Consider the following 24,567-nt stretch of genomic DNA (forward strand, 5'->3'; position numbering starts at 1 on the left):
TTTATCTCCCAGTTCTTACTTGTTTCTTGCTTTCCAAGTCTAGATTTGGACAATAAGAACATTTGAAAGTCCGAAACTAATACATGTAAGTTTATTGGGAAAACAACCATTTTATACCCAACATATCGCAATATTTTCGATTCATATCCGATTTATACCACCGTGTGAAAACATACCTGAAGTTTCGAAAATTTCAAATAACATACATGTTGTTTATCTTTTTGGCGAAATCATACACTAGTCGACATATCAGCTGCCACGACATCTAATTTTGCCGACGAAAATGCACGTGCACAATTTTTTTATAAAAAAAATAGTCATTTTATAAAAAGATTGTTTTGAGAAAATGTAAGATTTTATAAATTTATATTATTTGGTTAAATTTAAAAAAAAATTAATTAAACAATAAATATTAATCTTATACAAGGGATATTTGTAAATTTTCTGATCCTATCACAATACCGTCCTTATAAGAGTTATATATGTGTTGTAATGATTCAAATGCAATGCTGCTGGTTCTTCATAAGTATATATTTTTATGATTTTCTTAGAAATTTTAGATTTTACTTCGGGTTATTCGAACTGATCCGATATAACCCAAATTCGAATAATATATGGTTATTTTATGGTTTCTAGGATATGGTAGAAAATCGATCCAAACCCGATGCGTTATATCCGATCCCGATCCATTCTTACAAAAGTACCAGTATGGATCGTAGGACGTGTTACAAAATATAACCAAAATCCAAAAACCAGATCTGAACCTAACGGGTACCCGAATGCTTCATTTGAAGAATTTATGATGTAAATTGATTATATAAGGTTTACAAATATATCTCTCATATAAGATTAAAATATATTATTTAATTAATTTTTGTTAATTTTACTAAATACACAAATTTATAAATTTTACATTTTCTAAAAAAATATTTTTATAAAATGACTATTTTGGTTATTTTTTGGAAAATAATTGTACATGTGGCAGCTGATGTGGCGACCGGTGTATGATTTCGCCAAAAAGATAAGCAACATGTATGTTTTTTGAAATTTTTGAAAGTTTAGATATGTTTTTGCACAGTGGTACCAGTCGGATATGAATCGAACATATTGTGATATGTTGACCGTTTTCGCTAAATGTAACAATCAACACACTCGGCTCCATGTGAGCCTCAGAAAAGATTCTTTCTTTCCCGTAAAGAAAGCCCGTTTGGGCCCAAGTTTTAAAACACATGAAATAGGCGCCAACGGTTAAAAGTTAAAAATTATATATTAATTTAGAAATAACATGTGAACTATTTTATGTGTCATTTTTAGAATATAGTTTGGGGTATCTAAACATTTATTACAATTCTCATTAAACTAACCATCAAATAGGTTAGAAATCTACAAAAAAAAATCATTATTATTTTTTAAATAAAAACTAAAAATTACGTATAATTAATATATATATATATATGTGATAATTAATAATTTTGAATAATAAAATTTTGATAACAATTTATGTATCATCTATAATTGTTTTTAAATTTTGTATTATTAAAATAAACAGTCACATCAACCATATAATAAAAGTTTAATTTTTCGCAAATGTTATATTTTGAATTTTTAAAAATGACAATAAATTATTAAAACTGTTATAAGTTTTACAATTTAAATTTTTTGATCAAAGATTTAAACTTTAGTTATAACAAGATTTATGATCATAAAACCTTATGAAGAAGAAGTTTCATTGAATAGATATTTATATATATATATATATATATATATTAATATCGTTTAAATTAAAATACATACTATATAACAATACATAAATGTTTTAATTTTGAAATATGTATGATACTTGAATTGATAAATTATTTTAGTTTGACAAATATTAAAATATATTTTGTATATCTTTTGTTACTATTTTGATTTTTTTTTAAAACTTATTTATTTAACAAGTATTTTATACAATACATCACTTTGTGCAAAACACATATTAGTGTTACAAAAAAAAAAAAAAACTAATGTAAGTACCTAATTTGGACCAGCCATACATGTCAACATATATGATCCTTATTGGATTTTTTTTTTGGTGGGGGGGGGGGGGGGGGGGAGTGGAAATGGGGTCACACCCTTAATGGGCAAGTGATAGGTGTGGGCATTAAGATCTTCAAATTGGGCTTGAGTCGGTTTTTGAAGTTTTAAAAATTCGTAAATTAGAAATTTTCAGTTCGGATTCATATCTGGATCGGTTTGGATCTATAATCAAATACATATAAAATATCTATAATTTTTTAGTAGGAGTATGAGCTGGTTCTAATATTTAACACCCGAAAAGATCATGAGGTACACTGGTCTATCAAATTATAGTCGAAGTCTATTATATTTATCTAAAATTTTGGAAAAGAACCAAAGATAAACTATTGATATTAAACATTTTGAACTTTAAATTTGACAGTTAAAGTTTAATATTACTTAAGAATATTACAAAAATAATAATGAAGAATGCAAATAAAAAGTCATTACAATTAAATCATAATTTTAAATATATAAATAGAACACATGAAATCATAGTCTTAGATACTAATGTTTTTAAGTGGATATGAATCGATTTTTATCGGATCAAATATATTTGAACTCTTTTTAGATGTGCATACATCATTTGAATCGGTTCTTTTCGGTTCCAGTTTTTTTGGACAGAAGAAATTCAGAGCTAATTAAATATTTATAAATTTTTGGTTCTCTTTTGAATCAGATATTTTTAGTTAATTTGGTTGGGAATTTTCGATGAGATAGGGGATCACGTGACCTTCGCAGTCACCAAGTTGCGTGAGCTTTTACTACTACCATGTGACATTCGCTTAATGGGCTCGTTTTTGGGTCAGACAGTTTGTGCTCTATTATGATCATCAACTGGTTTTGTACTATGAACACTTTAAACGTCAATTCAACAAGTTCTTGTTCCTCATAGTCATATCCAAATCAATTTGTCAATAAACTAAAGATGAACCGTCTTCTCTTGACGTGCCGACAGTTGCTGCATCTGATTATACGAACTCAATACACTAAAATTGTGTGTTTTCCTAGTACAGGCTAATAGTGGTAGACGTAGTATTTGAGATTTAATTTTAGGAGAACGTTCTACACTTTTCTTTTATGAATTTGATATTAAGATAAAACAATTGATTTAATGCAAATAAAATAATAAAAATAAACAAGTAGAAAATGAGTTGGTTTGGTTTCAAATTATAAAAGAGCTAGGTTCATGGAGATTCATCAGGATATTTAGGACCATGAGCTACATAACTATTCAAAGAAAACAACACGAGCCAATCTAGAACGTGAACAACAAGATTAGATAAACCCACTGTTATAGTGCATATCTACCAATTTATCAAGCAATCCTAAATTCATAATGCCTAAATTGTCGTTTGAATTAGAGAATGATGACAAGTATTACGATTTGATTCAATTGGTTCATTGTTTACCTTAACACCAACTTTCATTGGTTAAGGAAAATTCGTCTATCTATGTTTTTTCTAAAACCTAAAACACTTTTAATGAATAGATTAAACCTATATTCAAATGCTAAATGACCAGTTTAACACAAGCAGTAAGTTCATCAATCGATAGAAATATCAAAGAATAACAATCATATTTGTGTCTAAGTCACTGATCCATGACCTATAGCACCCGAAACCTAACAAGCTGATTACTCAGTTATAAACAAAAAAAAACACAGAGATAATAGATGAAGAAAATATGTTGAATCAATAAATAGATAAAATAGGGTTTAGGATTCTTCTTAAGAGTGTAAAGATTCTTCTCTCTTTACAAGAAGCAAATCGCTAGTATCTCTCTGAAGATTTCTATAAAAATTATGTGTCAAATAACATAGTCTCAGAAAATAATAATAAAATATAATTTGCAAGTCTTTCGCAGCTGCATGAGGGAAAAATGAGATCTCTAGGTAAAATTCCAAAATATTAGAAACTTCCTTAAAAATATATGCCGTTGGAGCAGTAGCTTCACACTTAGAATCATGCATTTGGGTGCTCTGCTCTGCTGCTCCGCGTAAAAATCTTTAATTTGTATCATTTTCTGCATGCACTCTTTTAAATACTTCGCAACCTACTTCATACATGAAATGACTCAGAATTTTTTTTTTTTTTGATAAAGACTTGAAAACGAATTGTAAAACATATGTACAAAGTGTCAAAAACACCATATATCAGAACTAAACATTGGAACACAAATAAGACCATGTTAAGAATTATTGATAAAAACTTTCTAACACTCAAACTCTTTTCCTTGTTTTTTTTTTATCATTTGGTTACAGTATGAATTTCTACGCCGAATCTTTTAAGGGATGCAATTTTTCATATTATAATTAAATTCTAATGGAACTCTAAAGTTCAAAGTACTAGTAATTCATATGGTGAATCTTTTAATTCAATTTTCCAAGAAAAGTATTTTAATGCAATTTTTCCACAAAAAAAATTTTTATGCAATTTTCCATGAAAAAAAGAAGCAATGACTGATGCGTTTGGAGATATTTTCCAACTATTTTTCAAACCCGTTAAGGCTTGATGCATTTCAAAGTCTTTTTTTTTTTTGAAAAACGTTTCAAAGTCTTATCTATTCCCTTAGATATTTTTCTCTTCTGCGTTTTAGCCACTAATTTGCTATCCACTCACGTTTTTACTATCCACTCACGTTTTTACTATTCACTCACGTTTCAAACAATTTTCATCAACCTTTTCAACCCATTAGTTATTCGATTATTTCCCAACATTATATGTGTTTTCATCATTTCACCCAAGTCCAAAATATTATAAAGCTGAGCTTTTACCGTTTTGGACCGTGGAAAAGAGCGGATCACATTAGTTTGGGAATGGTAATCTCGTCCTTTAAAGAATTCAAGGTGCATGGAAACGCACAATGCAAAGTGGTTTTAACTTTTAACTATATATAGTAGAGTTTGCATACACAGAAACGTTTAGAGTTTACACATTTAATTAATTAAACATATGCACATGGACCCATTTCCTTGTATTTAATATTAGTTGAATCAATCAAAGAGGAACCCGAAACTTCCACCCTCCTATAATTGGTGGGTTAGATAAAACCACACTAAAAGTTAAATACCATTTACTTTAAGAATATTGATTTATGTCCACGCCTTTTGTTTCCCTACAAATCATATCCACGCATTTATGTTACATATATCGAGTTAAAAACTGATTCACATTCACACATGTACTATATTCACATAACTTTTAGAATGCAAAACTATCAAATTATAAATCACATTTCTTTAGGTGGAAAAGACAAAAATATATTACCTCAATAAATTATCGTGACAAAAACCTAAAGAAAATTTATCTTCGTATAAAGGTAACCCATAGACTCATTTTCTAATTAGAGCATAAGCTAAGTGTACAAACATTTTGTAACTAGACCAGTTCTAATTACATATATAAATACAAAGCACATGCTTTAGCTCTCTGTCACACATAACATCTTCTCCATCCATCACACAACAAGTAAGATAAAAGAAGCCGTTTCACTAATGTCCAGAGACTGTGAGAAGCACGGCGGAGGCGGAGGAGGAACCGCCAGGAGAATATGCGTAGTGATCATCGGCTTCATCATCATCGTCTCGATAACAATCTTCCTCGTCTGGGTAATCCTCCAACCAAAAAAACCAAGATTCATCCTCCAAGACGCCACCGTCTACGCCTTCAACCTCACGCAGCCTAACCTCCTCACCTCAAACTTCCAAGTCACGCTCGTTATACGAAACCGAAACTCCAAGATCGGAATCTACTACGACCGTCTTCACGTCTACGCCACTTACCGGAACCAGCAAATCACTTTCCCTACGGCCATTCCTCCGACGTACCAAGGCCATAAAGAAGACAGTGTTTGGTCTCCTATTATCTACGGAAACGCCGTCTCCGTTGCTCCTTATAATGCCGTCGCTTTGGGAGACGAGCAGAGTCGTGGGTTTGTTGAGTTGGTTATACGCGCTGATGGGCGCGTGAGGTGGAAGGTCGGGACTCTTATTACCGGGAAGTATCATCTTCATGTTCGTTGTCATGCTTACATCAATCTTGCGGATAAATCTAACGGAGTTATTGTCGGAGAAAATATCGTTAAGTACACTGTGGACAATCAATGCAGTGTCAACGTTTAGATGACGGGGGAAAGGGACACAACTCTGACGCCGTTAAGTTTGTTTTTTTCCTTATTCACTCGTTTTTCTGCTACTCTTTGCTTCTGTATCGTTTAATTTGTCTACTTTATCATCATCTCGTAAACTATATACTCGTGACATTACAGTGTCTACTTATACACTCATGACATTATCGTTTAATTACATAGTTGCTAAATTATTCAAAATCAAGTATAACAACATGATGTACGAATTAACTTCATATATATATATATATAAAACTTCAGAAATATAATTTGAGGAGGAAACTCATTGGAAGAGGATAAGAAGTGGATAATAGGACAAAGTTTGAAGAAGAGTAAAAACAAACAAAAACCACTTTTTTTAGTTTTGAATGTATTAAACTTCAATTTTACATTTTGGTTTTTGTCCTACTTTAATATTTTACATTTTGGTTTTTGTACAGAACAGTAGATTGGACCTTTCCTCATCTTGTTAATCTCTGCAAGCTTTATTTTCCTTGGTGAAAGAATCACTACCTTTGTTAAAAAAAATGTAACCTTACGAAATGACGGAATCGTGTCTAAGATTACGCAAATATTTTGCAGAATGAAAAAATAACAAACTGATAAAAATATGAAGAAATTTTTCATTAAGTGGAAAAGTGAGTTTTAGTTATTTTGACAAAAATCAACCCTTTCACATTTTCGTTTTTGTACAGAACAGTAGATTAGACCTTTCCTCATCTTGCTAGTCTCTGCAAGCTTTATTTTCCTTGGTGAAAAAATCACTACCTTTGATCAAAAAAAAATGGTAACCTTTACGGAATGACGAAATCGTGTCTAAGATTACGCAAATATTTTACCAATCATAAAAATATTTTGGAATGAAAAAAATAACAAACGGATAAAAATATGAAGAAATTTTTCATTAAGTGGAAAAGTGAGTATTAGTTGATTATTGACAAAAAATCAACCCTGCCATATTATTAAATTATATAATAATACCATTTTAAAATTTTAAATAAATAGCAATAAATTTTGTAGTGATAAATAGTTATGTTGTTAGTAAAAATATACTATAACTGTGTTATAATATTTTAAAATGTCAATCTATTATTAAAAAATTATTGAAAACACACAAAGTAAAGTATTTTAAATAGATTTTAGTTACTTTTAAATTTTGTAGTAATTATTTTAGTTATTGATAGTTTTTTTCATTTAATAAAGTATTTTAATCAATTTAGTATGTATTACGCCATTCCGAAAATATTAAATTTTTCTACAGTTTAATTAATTTTTTTCATAACTTAATTATTTTTTCCACGATTCCGCAACTATGCGATGTTTAACAATGGGAGAACTCAAGTACAAAATTATTTGCACTTATTCGGAAACACTCATATAAAACGTAATCTTACACGAACCTAGAATCATAAAGTGGTAAATGTAATATCTCCATGCACTGTAGAAGTGAAGCTTTTTGAATAATGGGTCCTTGGTCGAAAATAGAAATATTAATCTTTTGATATGAATTTTGGTTTCTCATTCCTTTCCAATAAAAATTTGAATTGTTTTTTTTAATGAGTCTTTGTGATGAAGAAGGATATCTATTTATAGAAAAAGATAGGGCCTCATTCTTTATTAGATTTGCACTGGATTCAATCTCAATTATTCATCAAAGTAGAGATGAAGGCATTGGTGAGAAGTGTGAGGGCAAGTATATAACAATTAACAATGACTCTTTAGCATGGCATGTGTGACACATTAATCCATAAAAGAATTACTTAGTACTTAAGTATATAGGTCTCTAAGCTATTTATAGATTTCTTTCCAAGCCGTTACTTTAAGCATGATCACATGACTTTTTAGCACTTGTTCTCTTAAGCTAATCACGATTTTATCTTCTAAATTAATTATGAATTAAACTCTTTAGTAGCCAGATCAAATGGCTATCAAATGTTATATAAACAAAACATCTTAATAATACTAAAATACTATTCTTAATAAAAATACTAAACCCGGTTGAACTCAAGTGGACCACATTAAACCATAATCCAAGAGTTTATCCGGTTTAGTTGCCGGTCCGGTTTTAAGAACATTGCTGAATACATATCATCACTTAACTATAAGTCCACCTACTTAAGATTGATTGGATATGTATTTTGTTGAAATATCAATCAAAAGTTCAGAAAGATAATGTATAGTAAAAATATTTAATTCTGATTAATATGAGATTTTTTTCTCTCTTGTTTCTAGCAACTTAGGTTGGTTATCGTGTGATCTGTTGATGTCTTAATGCTATGGGGAAAAAATTAAATTTTAGATCAGATCTTTATATTTGTAGGTTCAATTGACTACCGGTGGGTGTAATGTTTTCCCACTTTCGTGGACTGATCATGGTTTATTTGGGCTTCCTTATTTGAGTGTGTAACTGCAGTTTAGTTTTACATTCGGTCTATAAGAAATGTATCTTCTACATTTTATATAAAGCAACTTAACAAATACGAATTTCTTTTGTATATGTATGCCTTTTTTCTTCTGTATAATTATTATTTTTAGTTATACGAATTATAATAAGTAGTTTAGTTTCAATAGAACTATTTTGGCTACTTTCCTATAGAGACAATAGTTCATCGATGATAGATATATATACGCTTCTATGTTATCCAATACATCACACACTTTCATATTCATGAGTATACATTTTTCAAAAGTAAACGTAAAACATTGCAGAATCAGGAAGCCAAATAACTTTCGCTACGTGAAAATCCGACTCCGTGACCTTTTTGATGCCACGAACGGTCGATGAAGAGGCAATTTTGAGTTTTAAGTAAAAAGTAATATTCTATAAGCAAGAAAATTGGGGGTGTGTGAACTTATCAGCGGTTGTCGCCAACCTCGTATATAAGCGTATACGCATTATATATTATAAAGTTTTATGTAGTAGTTAATTCTCAAAAAGGCTATTCTTGTTGTAAACAACGATCAATTCCTAACCATAGGTCCGCATAGAATGCCTTCCGTCTACACGGTTTAACAATAGTTATTTCAGAAATATGGTTTAATAAACTGAATGCCAGGGGATGAGTATCTAGTGGTTGTATTAAATGGAGAAGATCCCAAAATTTTAAATATTTGCGTTTTCCAAGCATTTCAAAGCTCCGTATATTAAAACAACCCATGGTCAAGTACATCTGTACATGTAAGAAAATAAAAACTCGTTATTATAGTGGAACAGCTGTTTTTTAGATAATAAAAGAATAAATTACAGTAAAACAGAAGCATCCAGTAAAATGGAATAGAGTCACTTATAAATGGCCGTTTCAGAAGGCTTGCACTATGTCCGTGTACATCAGTAGCTTCAACGCTCATTTCACTTCCCCCCTCTCTCTCTCCCTCTCTCTCTATTTTCTCCAGAAATAAAGATCCTCTCTGTCTCTACACTCCTTTGACATTTACTTTAAACACTAGATCAGATCAGATCCCACGCGCGTATATTGATATCTTGCATATTTGCATTGTTTTATCCATTCATCCATGAGCATTTTCATCATATAGATTAGGATTCAGACATGTTTAGGTTGCATTTTGCATACATGAGTCTCTATTAGGTACTGGAGTACCACATAAGGTTATTTGGAGCTCAAAAGAGGTGAAAAGAGTGATCTTTGGACGAGCACAGCCGGAGCGACCTCTCGGAGCGACGGCATGAGGTCGTTGTGCACCACATCCCGGAGCGACTCATCCAGAGCGACTGCACAAGGTCGCTCGCGTTTTCACGTCTGGAGACACACATTTACACCTCGGAGCGACCTTCCAGAGCGACGTGCTGAAGTCGCTCCCGAAGCTCAGAGCGACCATACCAGAGCGACAGGGAGAAGTCGCTCGCGTTTTCATCACCCGGAGACGCGAGAACGAGCCCGGAGCGACCTCTCGCAGCGACACAGCGAGGTCGCTCCCGAAGCCTGGAGCGACTTGTCGGAGCGACGGGCTGAGGTCGCTCCGTGTTTTGTTTCTGCTCGAACTTGTGATTTCTCAAGGGCATTTTGGTCATTTCATTATGCACGTTTTTATTTTCTAAACCTATGTTTTATTACTCTGTAAGCCACCAGGAGGCAGATCATCTTTGTTCTTAGAAAAACCACCAAAAACCTTTGGAAAGGGATCTCTTTGAATGAATTGATCAGTTTGTTATTGAAATTCTGTGTTCCTTTTATTTCCTGTATTTCTCTACATGATTAATCTGAAATCCAATATGGGTTTAAGAGGAATCATGGAGATTAGTGAGTAATCACCTTTTGAATTCATGGGTTAGGGAGATTAAGGGTGATTAGGTTAGAGCTAGGATGTTTTAGTGTAGATCATTCATATTTCCTTGCTAGTAGAGTAATCATAATGCATCTTCTGAGTTGGCCACTCAAAAGTTGATCCTTAGGCATTTCTCACCCGAAAGGTGTTCGATGAAATGCCCGAGACAACTCTCCTAGGCTTTTAGTATACTTTGCCAAAGACATTTGTTGTTAAAGATGCTAAGATAGCTAATAGACTTGTTAGTAATGATTGCTTTCATATTATTCAACCAAAGACATTTGATGTTTGAGATATGTTAGCAAATGAGCATTCATCTAGACATAGAGCTTGCTTAGAATTGTGTCTAGGCTTAAGGTTGATAGTTTGATTGATCATTTGCCATCCTTAGTTCGATACTTGATCACCCAAGGTCTAATCCCTATACCCATGAGTTCTCTTTCCCTTTAGTCAAGAAAGTATCATTCTGTTATTGCTTTCTAGTTTTAGTCATAGTTTAAAACCCATCTAAATCATTGGTTGCACTTAGATTAAGTGAGTACTTGCATTCTCAGTGCTTTGATATCCCTCAGAACTGGTTCGACAATCTTTTATACTACAACATTTGTCTTAGGAGCCTTGAAAACTCCTAACATCAAATTGGCGCCGTTGCCAAATTCTGAGTAGATTTGAACATTGAGATTTAGTCACTTGCTTGAGACTAAGTCATTTTTATTTTCTTTTGTTACTGATTCTTCTTCACCTCCCTTTAATCTACAGGTGTATGAACTTGAGGAGCAGGGGTCCATCAAACCTAGTTCCAATAGCTGCAGACATCAGAGCTTTAGAGAGAGAGTGTGCTAGAAATAGAAGAGAAGAAGAGCAACAGGCTCACTTGCAGAGATTGGATACTGATATGGGAGACATACCTCAAAACCAACAGCGAGCAGCTCGACCCATTGGCACTTACGACCGCCCCAACATTCATGGTCATAGATTGGGAATCCGAGCACCAGCTGTGGCAGCCAACAACTTTGAGATCAAATCAGGACTCCTCAACTTGATCGAGAACAACAAGTATCATGGCTTGGCTCTAGAGGATCCATTTGATCACTTGGACAGGTTCGACAGCTACTGTGGGTTGTCAAAAACCAATGGTGTGTCCCTAAGATGCCTTAAAGCTCAAGCTATTCCCTTTCTCTTTGGGGGATAAGGCACGTCAGTGGGAGAAGTCTCTACCCAGCGACTCCATCACCATTTGGGATGACTGCAAGAAAGCATTCTTGGAGAAGTTCTTCTCTACTTCAAGAACTGCTAAGCTGAGAAACGAGATTTCCAGCTTTCAACAGAAGAACTTGGAAGGCTTCAGTGAAGCCTGGGAGAGATTCAAGGGCTACCAAGCTCAATGCCCACACCATGGCTTTTCTAAGGAGAGCTTGCTGAGCACATTCTACCGTGGTGCTCTTCCTAAGTACAGAGCCAGACTGGATACAGCTAGCAATGGGTTTTCTTGGGGAGAACTGAGGAGGATGCAGAAGAGCTGGTTGACAACATGGTAAAGAGTGATGCAGTCTACAGTGGAGACCACGACAGAGGCAGTAGAACAGATGATAAGCAGACGAGGAAAGAGATCAAAGCTTTGGAAGACAAGATCGACCTTCTCATTGCTGAAAAAGCCACCCAAGAGCAGCTGAAGTTTGTTGGTAACTCCAGGCAGGAAGATCCACTTGCTGTCAATGAGGTTGAGGGTTTGGAAGGTCAGGAAGAGTTGTGTTTCATCAACAACAATGGTAGCTGGTACAAAAAGGAGCCCAACTTTCAGTACAACAACTACCAACAGAAATCCTATCCCAACAACCAACAGAGTGGTTATCCGCCTAGAAACAACCAGCAAGGCAGCTATCAGCCTCAGCAAAACCCCTCGTCTGGTTCCTCTGCTCCTCAAGAGAGCAGCACTGATACCTTACTGAAACAAATCTTGGAGTCTCAGACTAGAAGTGAGAAGCATGTTGGTTATGAGTTGAAGAACCTTCATACCAAGATTGATGGGAGCTACAATGAGCTCAACAACAAATTCTCTCACCTTGCTTCTACAGTCAGGAATTTAGAGAATCAGTTTGCTTCCATGAACACTCACCAGAATCGCCAGCAAGGATCTCTACCTGGAAAGTCTGACCAAAACCCCAAGGAGGCCAAAGCTATCACCCTTAGGAGTGGTAAACAGTTACCTCCTAAAACCCTCACCAAGGATGCTGAGAAACTAGGTGAGGGGGTTGCCATCAACATAGATGATGAAGTGGTGATTGTTGATGAGAAGATCAATGACGAGATCTTGGAAAAGATAGTAGAAGCCAAAGGTAAAGGAAAGGTTGGGGAAGAGAAGAAGACAGTAAAAGATGGTGAAGTTGTTACTCCAGCAAGTGAAAGTTCTTTTGTTCCTCCTCCCTATGAACCCAAACTTCCATTCCCTGGTAGATTCAAGAGGCAGCTGCTAGAGAAATACAAGGCTCTGTTTGAGAAGCAAATGAGTGAAGCTCAGGTTGCAATGCCCATCATCGATGCTTTTATGTTGATTCCTCAATACAGCAAGTTCTTGAAAGATGCTGTAGCTGCAAAGAAGAAGGAGATGGAAGGCATGATGATTCTTACCCATGAGTGCAATGCCATCATCCAGAGGCTTGATGCTTCAGAGAAATTAGAGGATCCAGGAAGCTTCACACTACCTTGTGCTCTTGGACCTATGGTATTTGAGAAAAGTCTCTGCGATTTGGGAGCTAGTGTCAGCTTGATGCCTTTGTCTGTTGCAAAGAAGCTTGGATTCACCCAGTTCAAGAAGTGTAGACTCTCTCTGGTGTTAGCTGATCGTTCAGTGAAGTATCCTGTGGGCATCTTAGAGGACCTCCCTGTGAAGATTGGAAGGTATGAGATACCTACAGATTTTGTGGTGCTTGAGATGGGTGAGGAGGCTCAAGATCCATTGATTCTAGGAAGACCATTCTTAGCTACAGCAGGAGCTATTGTTAATGTGAAGGAAGGCACGATTGATCTCCATTTGGGTAAAGAGAACATCCTCCACTTTGACATCAAGAGGAAAATGAGGAAACCAACTGTGTTCGGGCAAGCCTTCTACATTGAAGAGATGGACACTCCTGCTGATGAGCACCTTGAAGAGTTACCACCTGAGGACGACGAGGAGGGATCATCTCCCTCTACTCATTCCCCATAGAAGGTAACCCATCACACTCCCCTGTATATACCATTTTATTTTTGCATATTAGTCTTCTTTTCGGTATCTCTCTCTCTACTTGACAACACAGAGACTGTGTAACTCAAGTTTGGGGGAGGTACCAAGTATTTGATCATGTTTGCTTTGATGTTGTTTCATTGAGTCATGCATTGCATACCTATTTGCATATAAAAAAAAAAAAATCAATCATTTAGTTTGCATCATTTGCATCTCTAGGAGAGTCTAGAGCATATAGGTTGCATTCACATGCATTGGGAGCAATGATTTTAAATGCCTTGTAAAGAACACTACGTTGCACCTGAGTAGCTTTTGCACCTCTCAAAAAGACTTGTATGTTTCGAGCCTTGAAAACTCTTCCTGAAACTTGTTGATTGCTGAAACTCAGTCTTTGAAGCCAACTACAACCTTATTAGAAATGAATGAACTTAATGCTTCTTGCTTAGGGTCCCTTGTGTACTGAGTCATGGCTATACACACTGGAGTTGTCACATCTTTTATGCCAATCTTTTTGACAAACTCTAGTGGTAGACCACTCCCAAAACCTTTCCTTCCTTTTAAGCTTTCATTGTTTGATGAGTGAGGCCTTCTTCGGAAAGTCTTACATGCGCATAATGTTGAGAGTATCGGGAACGACAATGCTTGATCTTCATTTTTGCTAGATTGGACACTCTTTTGTCTAGCTATAGGTGGGAGGGTGAGTGTTGTGATCATGATTTGGGAGAAATGAAAAATAAAAAGGATAGACTCTTTGTGCTTAAGTGAATTGATTTTCTGGGATAAGTAGAGAACCTCTAGCTCTAGTTTTGAAAAGTCTTGGCCCCCAACTAAAAAAAAAAAAAAAATATATAAAAAAAAAAAAGAAATCGAAAAAAAAAAAAAGAAAGAAAAGGGGGCTAGCAAAGTTGTTAGGAGCTAAGAAATGTTTTGAGGTTGTAGAAAAATCCCTTGTAGATTTCAAAAAGAAAGAGTTAAAGTTCTTAAGATCTTTTGGTGAGAGATGTGAGTTGGGTTTGACATTTGGGAATGATTGTGTAATGATATGTTTGGGAAAAGGGTAGAACAATGGAGATTGAGCATTGTATGCATGAGTTGGTCCCTTTCTTAGATATATTATGTGCAATGTCAAGGCTACTTGTTTTGAGAGTAAACCACCTTAAAGATCATATGTTTTGAACCTCTTGAATCACTTGAATAAAAGCCTTCCCTTACCCAACCAAATGACTTGGACCAACTGACCATTTGCAAGAATTCACCTGATGTTTTGTGCTTAATGAATGTGAGAGTTGGTTGATTTGAATGTGTGGATGCTTGATGATGAGTGTAAGAACAAAAAGAGTTAAGATAGGCCTAGAGAAGCTAGAGTGTAATAAGAGAGTGTGCTAGTTGTGTTTCTTTTGGCTATGTGCTCCCACCTTCAACCTCTCTTCCTATGAGTTCTAGAAAGTTCACTTGTGGACAAGTAAAAGAACAAGTTTGGGGGAGTTGATATCTTGCATATTTGCATTGTTTTATCCATTCATCCATGAGCATTTTCATCATATAGATTAGGATTCAGACATGTTTAGGTTGCATTTTGCATACATGAGTCTCTATTAGGTACTGGAGTACCACATAAGGTTATTTGGAGCTCAAAAGAGGTGAAAAGAGTGATCTTTGGACGAGCACAGCCGGAGCGACCTCTCGGAGCGACGGCATGAGGTCGTTGTGCACCACATCCCGGAGCGACTCATCCAGAGCGACTGCACAAGGTCGCTCGCGTTTTCACGTCTGGAGACACACATTTACACCTCGGAGCGACCTTCCAGAGCGACGTGCTGAAGTCGCTCCCGAAGCTCAGAGCGACCATACCAGAGCGACAGGGAGAAGTCGCTCGCGTTTTCATCACCCGGAGACGCGAGAACGAGCCCGGAGCGACCTCTCGCAGCGACACAGCGAGGTCGCTCCCGAAGCCTGGAGCGACTTGTCGGAGCGACGGGCTGAGGTCGCTCCGTGTTTTGTTTCTGCTCGAACTTGTGATTTCTCAAGGGCATTTTGGTCATTTCATTATGCACGTTTTTATTTTCTAAACCTATGTTTTATTACTCTGTAAGCCACGAGGAGGCAGATCATCTTTGTTCTTAGAAAAACCACCAAAAACCTTTGGAAAGGGATCTCTTTGAATGAATTGATCAGTTTGTTATTGAAATTCTGTGTTCCTTTTATTTCCTGTATTTCTCTACATGATTAATCTGAAATCCAATATGGGTTTAAGAGGAATCATGGAGATTAGTGAGTAATCACCTTTTGAATTCATGGGTTAGGGAGATTAAGGGTGATTAGGTTAGAGCTAGGATGTTTTAGTGTAGATCATTCATATTTCCTTGCTAGTAGAGTAATCATAATGCATCTTCTGAGTTGGCCACTCAAAAGTTGATCCTTAGGCATTTCTCACCCGAAAGGTGTTCGATGAAATGCCCGAGACAACTCTCCTAGGCTTTTAGTATACTTTGCCAAAGACATTTGTTGTTAAAGATGCTAAGATAGCTAATAGACTTGTTATTAATGATTGCTTTCATATTATTCAACCAAAGACATTTGATGTTTGAGATATGTTAGCAAATGAGCATTCATCTAGACATAGAGCTTGCTTAGAATTGTGTCTAGGCTTAAGGTTGATAGTTTGATTGATCATTTGCCATCCTTAGTTCGATACTTGATCACCCAAGGTCTAATCCCTATACCCATGAGTTCTCTTTCCCTTTAGTCAAGAAAGTATCATTCTGTTATTGCTTTCTAGTTTTAGTCATAGTTTAAAACACTTCTAAATCATTGGTTGCACTTAGATTAAGTGAGTACTTGCATTCTCAGTGCTTTGATATCCCTCAGAACTGGTTCGACAATCTTTTATACTACAACATTTGTCTTAGGAGCCTTGAAAACTCCTAACATCATATATAGAAGGTTCGTGTATATTCAAGTAAGTATTTCTTTTGACTCATGTTTATGTATGGATGCATAATCATGTTAGTTAGCCCGATATTGTTTTCTTTGGTTATGTGACTTATGTTGTTTACTCTGCCTCCTCTGTTTCAGTTTGGTGCGAGTAGTGATTATGGATCAATCTGAGCTTCATTTGCTTGTGTTTTTTCTTATTACCTACTCTCTTCGTTTCATATTAAGTGTTGTTGTAGAAAAAAATACAAAATAAGTGTCATTTTCGATTTTCAATGCAAAATTATTAATTTTATTTAACAATTTATTTATCTATTAGTTGAAATATGGTTAGATATATAGATAATTGTGTTTTTATATACTCCCTCCGTTTTTTAATATAAGTCGTTTTACAGCTATGCACGTAGATTAAGAAAATCATTAATTTCTTATATTTTCTAAACAAAAACATCATTAATTATTTACCTAACCACAATTTAACCAATAGAAAAATAGAAGATATATTACTATTGGTCATACAACATTAATTATTAATAAATTTTACATAGAAAACCGAAAACGACATATAATTTGGAACAAAAAAGTTTCTCTAAAACGACTTATAATAAAAAACGGAGGGAGTATGAAATATACAAAATTAATTGTTTTCTTAATTTGTGTGCACAAACTCAAAATGACACTTAAATTGAAACAGATGTAATATTATTTTTAAATCAAATTGTGTGTTTCCAACTTTCTTGGATCATTAATTAGGATTTGTTTTCTTAAAACGTATTTGTTGGAATTTATCTCTTCATGAATACAAGACATTTTTTGGGTGCATGAATCAAATGATTCACAAATAAACTAATGACGAAAATAATGTTACTTCAATAGACAGGAAAAATATAATGTCCTAATTAAATAAGAGGAAATGTTTAGTTTGATGAGTAAATCTGTGAGCAATTACAACAACTTGCAGTCTCACTCACATTAGTGTTTGTATCCCAAAAAAGGGTGTTTGTATCCTCTGTTCAGATTTAGATGTCACGAGTCAACCTTTGGGAGTAACAAGAGTAGAGTATACTCAGGTAGGTTATCCATGGCTCTAAAATTGCCAATTACTTCATTCTTCAGGTTTGGTCAACATGCCCTTTTAAGTATTACATCAACAAACTTCATGGCTTGTGAGTGTGGGATCAACGATACGAGAAAACAAAATAAAATTCAAGTGGAGTTTAAATGTTTAATTCTATTTGCTTCTAAAATTATATGATTCATAAGTCAATCTTATAACACTCAAGAATGTTATCAAGTTACTAATACGGAATTTTTAGTGAAACTACAGAGCTGAAGACGAATGGCAAGTGATCAGTTACAAGTGTTGAATGCACTTGATGTAGCAAAGACGCAATGGTACCATTTTACAGCGATTATAATTGCCGGAATGGGATTCTTCACTGACGCTTACGATCTCTTTTGCATCTCTCTTGTCACCAAGCTCCTCGGCCGCATTTACTACCACGTGGAAGGCTCTCCGAAGCCTGGCACTCTCCCTCCTAACGTTGCTGCTGCCGTTAACGGCGTTGCCTTCTGTGGGACCATCGTAGGTCAGCTATTTTTCGGGTGGCTTGGTGATAAGCTCGGGAGGAAGAAAGTTTATGGTATGACGTTGATGGTCATGGTCACTTGCTCTGTAGCTTCCGGTCTCTCTTTCGGGCACGAGCCAAAAGCCGTGATGTCCACGCTATGTTTTTTTAGGTTTTGGCTTGGGTTTGGGATCGGTGGTGACTATCCTTTATCCGCAACGATCATGTCTGAATACGCTAACAAGAAGACTCGTGGAGCGTTTATTGCTGCGGTTTTCGCCATGCAAGGGTTTGGAATCATGGCTGGTGGCATCTTTGCTATAATTATTTCATCTGTTTTTGAAGCTAAGTTCCCTGCTCCGGCCTATGCGGATGATGCCTTGGGATCCACGGTATCTCAAGCAGATTTTGTATGGCGTATAGTCTTGATGGTTGGTGCTATCCCTGCCGCAATGACGTATTACTCACGTTCCAAGATGCCGGAAACCGCGAGATACACAGCGTTGGTTGCTAAAGACGTAAAGCAAGCTGCTTCAGACATGTCTAGGGTTCTGCAAGTGCAGATAGAGACAGAACAGCAGGAAGTGGAGAGCAAAGAGTTTTCCTTGTTTTCCAAGGAATTCATGAGGCGCCACGGGCTTCATTTGCTCGGCACTACATCAACCTGGTTCCTCCTCGACATTGCTTTCTTCAGTCAGAACCTCTTTCAGAAGGATATTTACAGCGCAATCGGGTGGATTCCTCCGGCTCAAACCATGAACGCGATTCAAGAAGTGTTCAAGATCGCATGTGCACAAACCATCATAGCCTTGTGTAGCGCGGTGCCTGGTTACTGGTTCACAGTTGCGTTCATCGACGTTATTGGAAGATTCACGATTCAGATAATGGGATTCTTCTTCATGATGGTCTTTATGTTTGCTCTGGCTATACCCTACAACCACTGGACTCACAAGGAGAACCGGATCGGTTTTGTTATCATGTACTCGTTAACATTCTTTTTCGCCAACTTTGGACCCAATGCTACAACCTTTATCGTACCGGCCGAAATCTTCCCGGCCCGGTTTAGATCCACATGCCATGGTATCTCTGCAGCATCAGGAAAAGTAGGTGCAATAGTTGGTGCTTTTGGGTTCTTGTACTTGTCCCAAAGTCCTGACAAGGACAAGACAGATGCAGGATACCCTCCAGGGATTGGGGTCAGGAACTCACTTATCGTGTTAGGTGTGGTTAACTTCTTGGGTTTTCTCTTCACTTTCTTGGTGCCTGAAGCTAAGGGAAAGTCGCTTGAGGAAATGTCCGGTGAAAATGAAGACAACGACAACAATATTAGAACGGTCCCAATAGTATAGGTTATATAGTACACCTTTTGTTTTTTCTTCTTCTCTTGTTGTGTTCAGCAACTTAAATTGTTACTTCTTCATGTTGATTCGTGCAGATGGGCGCAACATGAGGTGGAAGGTGGGGACTATTACCATCGGGAAATATCAGTTTTACGATTCTCAGATTTTTAAACATCTAATATTATAAAGTGGGTAAGTGTAATATCTCCGTATTTTTATTTTTGATCAAACCATTCATTACTTGCTAAAACATAAAGGGTTTCTCACATCAAAGGTGAGTTAACAGATACAACAAGAGCTGATTTAGCTAGAGTATCAGCAGCTACATTCTTTAAACGAGGAATGAAAACAAAAGAGATAGATGAGAGGGAATGGCTCAACATGCTTATGTCATGGAGAATACCCTCAAGGCCAGTCACAGAAGTCTTTCCTGTGAGGTTGTCAGTTAGACTTTTGCAGTCTGAGAAACAGACTAAGTCTTTAAAACCTGCATAGATAGCAGAGTAGATCGAGTCCTTCATAGCCAAAGCTTCCGCTATCACAGCAGAGGCAACAAAGTGGCGCTGAAAGGAACCCTTTCGCAGTGTGATGCCAGGTTGATTCTTATGGATCCATCCCATTCCCCCTTTGCTAGACGCTGAGAGCCATGCTCCATCAGAGTAGCAGTTGATAGTATCTGCAGAGACAGACCTAGAACACTAAGCACAAAATTTCAATATTCTACGTCTCATCAAACAACTGACTTTATTAAACACACTAAATCACAAATTCCTTTGCAAATCTACTGATGTTAAACAAACATTAAAGTGCAACCCTAACTGATAAGGTCATGACTTGAGCTCATAGATATGGTTCGCGAATCCTTACCTAAGCAAAAAAGCCTCCAAAGAGAAGAACCATGTAGCTCAAAGCCTCAAACCTTAGTTTTGAAAACCATTTTATCAGCACGTATGTGTTGAATGATATATCACTTATTTACGTTATCACATTTAAAACGTGATTCTGTTCTTCTTTACCATTTACAATATTCATCCCTTGCTGTTTTCATGTTTTAAAAAGCAATTCCGTTATATACAACTACCACCATGTTAAAATTTTAAATTAAAAAAAAAAAACAACTTGATTAACCTACTAAACCTAGATTTTCGGCGTTTTGTGATTAGCCTACAAAACTTTGATTCAATTTTTTTGAAAGTCGAAGAGTAGTTGCAGCAATACGTGATTTGATCAGTGCACGTTTAAGAAACGTCAAGGAGAAAGGGAAAGGCGCAGCGAATAAACTCCTAAAAGGTTTTAATAGTAGCACTTTTAGGCCTCAAAATTCAAAATTAAAAGTATCTAAAGAGTCCAAGCAGACGTTCAAATATAGTAGCCATATTGCACTTTTACCATCAAAACCCTAGACGCGATCAATGAAAACTAGTAGCTCTTCCAAGGTTACTTACTATATACTATAGAGTCAACCTAGAAGTAATTAATCAAGAAAACATTTTTTTAGAGACCATAAGTAAAAAACAAAGGATCATTAGTTTAGAGACAAATGCAGCTCGATCGGCGCGTCCATGACTCTCGTATCTCCATCACCTGAAACTGTGAAGAAGACTAAGAGCATCTCCAATGGTGTTACCACCATTGGAGTCCTTAGCATTATTAAACTAATTTTTTTTTCTTTTGAATAGCTAAGGACCCTAATCAAAATTCTATCTCCAATGGTGTTCTCCAATTTGGAGTTCTTAGAAATAAAACACAACTCTTGAATTTTCTGATTCTTGACATCCTCAATGTTGAGACTTTGAGAAGGCTAATGAATGCTTAAAGTAGAGAACTTTAGTTATATCAGAGATAGACCTAAACGTACTAATAGTATGAACATATAGTGACTGAATGAAAAAGGCTAAGTTGGTGTTAGAAAAGGCCAAGCTGCCACGTCTATAAGGATTTGATCCTTAAAATCTTTATTTAGGGATCAATCCTTAGATCACTAAGTGTTTATATTGTTATTATATTATTAATCTCCTAGGATTAAGAGCTAAGGATTCCTCTTCATCCCCCGTTGCGGGTGGTCTAATACTTTTAACCATTTTTGTTTACTTGATTGAGAAGCAATAATAAATGTGAGAGAGAGGAAGATAAAGAAGCTACTGACAATATTGTGCAGATGCACTACTCCTCTGTCTTTGTCTATAACGGATACATGTGCTAGACGACGACTGACAAGGAGAAACTAAGGTCTGTGAAAACCAAGCTGAATTCAAGCTTATTGGAGGACTACGGATACCTAAGAAGTTATCTGTAGTGCTCTCCCACCTCTCGTTCTTTAAAAGGACCCACACGTACGAACGCACACCTTGTCTGAAATTATAGATTTGTCTGAAATTAAAGAAACAGACACGATCCTCGAAACTGCACATGTAAATTTCACCCACTGTCACACCCATATCGCTGGGTGTGGACAAAGTACGAAACTTTTCAGTGTGAAGATCCATGACTAGTATCTCGGAAAAGTTATTTTTCAACAACCAGAAGAGTGAGCCGTTTACAAAGACTGGGTTTCTATCAGGACGCGGAATGCAAGAAAGTGGCATTGGACCAGCGGTTGGCCTCCACTTGCTAGTGCCGAAATCGAAAACCACTGTTCCCAAGCCATAATAAAAAAGCACCACTTTGTATGTTCCTGTCACAACATCTATCCCAAACCCAACTGAAAGTTTGTTGTTAGCTTGAGGAGGAGGAGTAAGTGTCCGGGTCACACCTGTCATTGGGTTGCATAGATAAACGTTGACAGAATCCAACTCGTGTACGCATACCAAACCATTACAAGAACCAGCAACGCGAACAAGACCTCCTGAACTTGCTCCAGAACTCATTTTACCGCATTTCGAGAAAAACTTGATACACAAGCTTTTCGATGTGGACTTGTGAACAGTGATTTTCATCTCTTCTTCAACAATTCCATAATACTTTTTCTCAAGGAGACGGAGGTGTTTCTCTGCTAAATAGCCGGATTCCATCAATGATTTCCATTCTTTCGATACTGATTTTAATCTTACCAACGATTTCACCGGAAGACGGTGAAGAATCTCTTCTATTAAATCATCCGGTATCTTGATGATACAGCTAGGTTTTGCATTTTCTTGTTTCTTACGACAAACTAATAAAACTCTGCCCAAAATCGCTAAAAGCTGCCCTTTGGTATGTTGGATCTTCGCCTTCCATTTGTTTCTCTTCAACTCAACCAGTTCCACCATTGACAGAGCTATATCTATATTATTAAAACAATTCCGCACAAATTTTCTTGATCAAGTTCACAATATATAAGAAACTCGATAAGGAACTTCTTAACACGAAATATGAACTTTTCCACGTTTAAAGAAGTTTTCCATCATTTTCATTTGGAGAGATTTGTCCCGTCACTATTATTAAGGCTGTCGCATATATGATATCCATATTTGTTTGATATCTATTGTGAATTTTACATATTTTGATTACTGCTTTCCTATTTGTTTGATCGGAAATCTTTGCCTCTTAATTCAAGTTAGAGTTTAAAGAATGTTTACCCTTAAACTATTTACAATTTTAAAATAGCAATTTAAGAAATATTGTTATTTATAAGAAAAATAAAAGACTACTTTTAAAATTTTATTTTATTAAGATTTTTTAAAAAGAAAAATTACTTATTTTATAATTATATTTTTAAAGATATTCATTAAATAATTTTTTTGTATTTGTAGGATTCTATAAATCCTTTTTTCTTATAGATAAGATTGTGACAAAATTTTTAAAAATGATACAAATCTCTTTTGTTTAGAATTTTAAATGAGAACTAGATTTTAACCCGCACGTCCGTGCGGATATTTTTTTCATTTTATAGATGTATTGATATTAGGGATTGATATTATTAAAAATGTTTTAAATAAACAGTGATTTGTTTATATTTCCTATTCGGTATTATTAATATATAGTGATTTACCTAATACATTTTATTTTGTTATTAATTTTTATTACTTATTAATATATTTTCGAGTTAGTTACAATAAAATAATAATATGAAATTATCAAATATATAACCTCGTTCAAAATATGTTTTTCTTTAATTTATATATTTTCTTATAATACATTATTAAAATTTATTTATATTATATAAAATAAATATGTTTAAGATAATTTATATTTACATGTTGTGTTTAAAAAAATACTTTAATATATATTATTTTAGTATTTTACGGGATTTATAAGTAAAAATAATGTTTTGTTTAAATAATATAGTCTTATTATTATAGTAAATATTATATATAGTAGCATCTATCATATTATTTTAGTAAAATTTATTGATATAGAATATTTTTTGGATGTTATGATATTAAGTTTCTTTTTATTTTTAATTAAGATTTCAAAATATTATATTGTTTGATTTTTACAACATATATAATTTTTTTCGTGGTGCATTTCAAAAAGTTATTTTTTATTATCTATGATTTTAGCTTTTGTAAAATTTAAAAATATAATCATTTTGGTTTGAATATTAATTTTCAAAATTTTATATTTTGTCAAGAAAACTTTAAAAAATTACACTATTATTTCTGAGTTTGAAAGATTACATGAATTTTGAATTTTTTTTTGAATACTAAGTTAATACATTATTTTATAAAATACATTTAAACTTTTTGGTAATATTTTATAAATTTTCTCGACAGATTTTGTTATAATTAAAAACAGCTATAATTAAATTTTGATTTGTCATTTATATTTTTAATGAATTACTATAAAATTTCATACTTTTCTAATAACATATTTTTTTAAATAGTATCTGAAATAAAGGTTATTATTATATACTGTTGTATTGTTGTATATAAATATTTTAAACAATATATTGAGAGTTTAAAAATAAATAAAAAGATAAAATATAGTTGTAGATATAAAATTTTAGTCTATGCTAATAAATTTATTTTCGTGTATAAAATATTATATAGTTTGCAAATTTTAACTCATTTTAATGATGACTGGTAATTTATTAAAATGAAACAATATAAAA

The 24,567-nt window shown here is 34.8% G+C and overlaps 3 protein-coding genes and 1 non-coding gene across 6 annotated transcripts; 2 read left to right on the plus strand and 2 right to left on the minus strand.

Moving 5' to 3' along the window:
• Positions 1-5,416: 5,416 nt before the first annotated feature.
• Positions 5,417-6,361, plus strand: LOC103865501 (NDR1/HIN1-like protein 12). Its single transcript, XM_009143290.3, has one exon. The coding sequence runs from the start codon at positions 5,555-5,557 to the stop codon at positions 6,179-6,181; it is 627 nt and encodes a 208-aa protein (XP_009141538.1). The 5' UTR covers positions 5,417-5,554; the 3' UTR covers positions 6,182-6,361.
• Positions 6,362-6,601: 240 nt separating this feature from the next.
• LOC103865502 (inorganic phosphate transporter 1-4) lies at positions 6,602-19,717 on the plus strand. Of its 3 annotated transcripts, XM_033290398.1 has the most exons (3): positions 6,602-9,656; positions 16,628-16,652; positions 17,944-19,577. In XM_033290398.1, the coding sequence occupies exon 3, from the start codon at positions 17,967-17,969 to the stop codon at positions 19,542-19,544; it is 1,578 nt and encodes a 525-aa protein (XP_033146289.1). In that variant the 5' UTR covers positions 6,602-9,656; positions 16,628-16,652; positions 17,944-17,966; the 3' UTR covers positions 19,545-19,577. The 3 variants fall into 3 exon arrangements, with proteins under 3 accessions (XP_033146289.1, XP_033146288.1, XP_033146287.1); XM_033290397.1 differs by lacking the exon at positions 6,602-9,656 and having other exon boundaries at positions 16,627-16,652; positions 17,744-19,577; XM_033290396.1 differs by lacking the exons at positions 6,602-9,656; positions 16,628-16,652 and adding an exon at positions 19,631-19,717 and having other exon boundaries at positions 17,221-19,544.
• Positions 11,766-11,872, minus strand: LOC117133849. Its single transcript, XR_004457890.1, has one exon. It is a non-coding gene; the product is annotated as a small nucleolar RNA R71 (small nucleolar RNA).
• A 1,893-nt stretch (positions 19,718-21,610) lies between the features above and the next one.
• LOC103865979 (putative F-box protein At1g33530) lies at positions 21,611-22,918 on the minus strand. Its single transcript, XM_033289410.1, has 2 exons — positions 22,881-22,918; positions 21,611-22,829 (listed from the first exon to the last, which is right to left on the minus strand). The coding sequence occupies exons 1-2, from the start codon at positions 22,916-22,918 to the stop codon at positions 21,674-21,676; spliced, it is 1,194 nt and encodes a 397-aa protein (XP_033145301.1). The 3' UTR covers positions 21,611-21,673.
• Positions 22,919-24,567: the final 1,649 nt, after the last annotated feature.

This window comes from Brassica rapa, chromosome A04, assembly GCF_000309985.2.
Source record: "Brassica rapa cultivar Chiifu-401-42 chromosome A04, CAAS_Brap_v3.01, whole genome shotgun sequence".
NCBI lineage: Eukaryota > Viridiplantae > Streptophyta > Magnoliopsida > Brassicales > Brassicaceae > Brassica > Brassica rapa.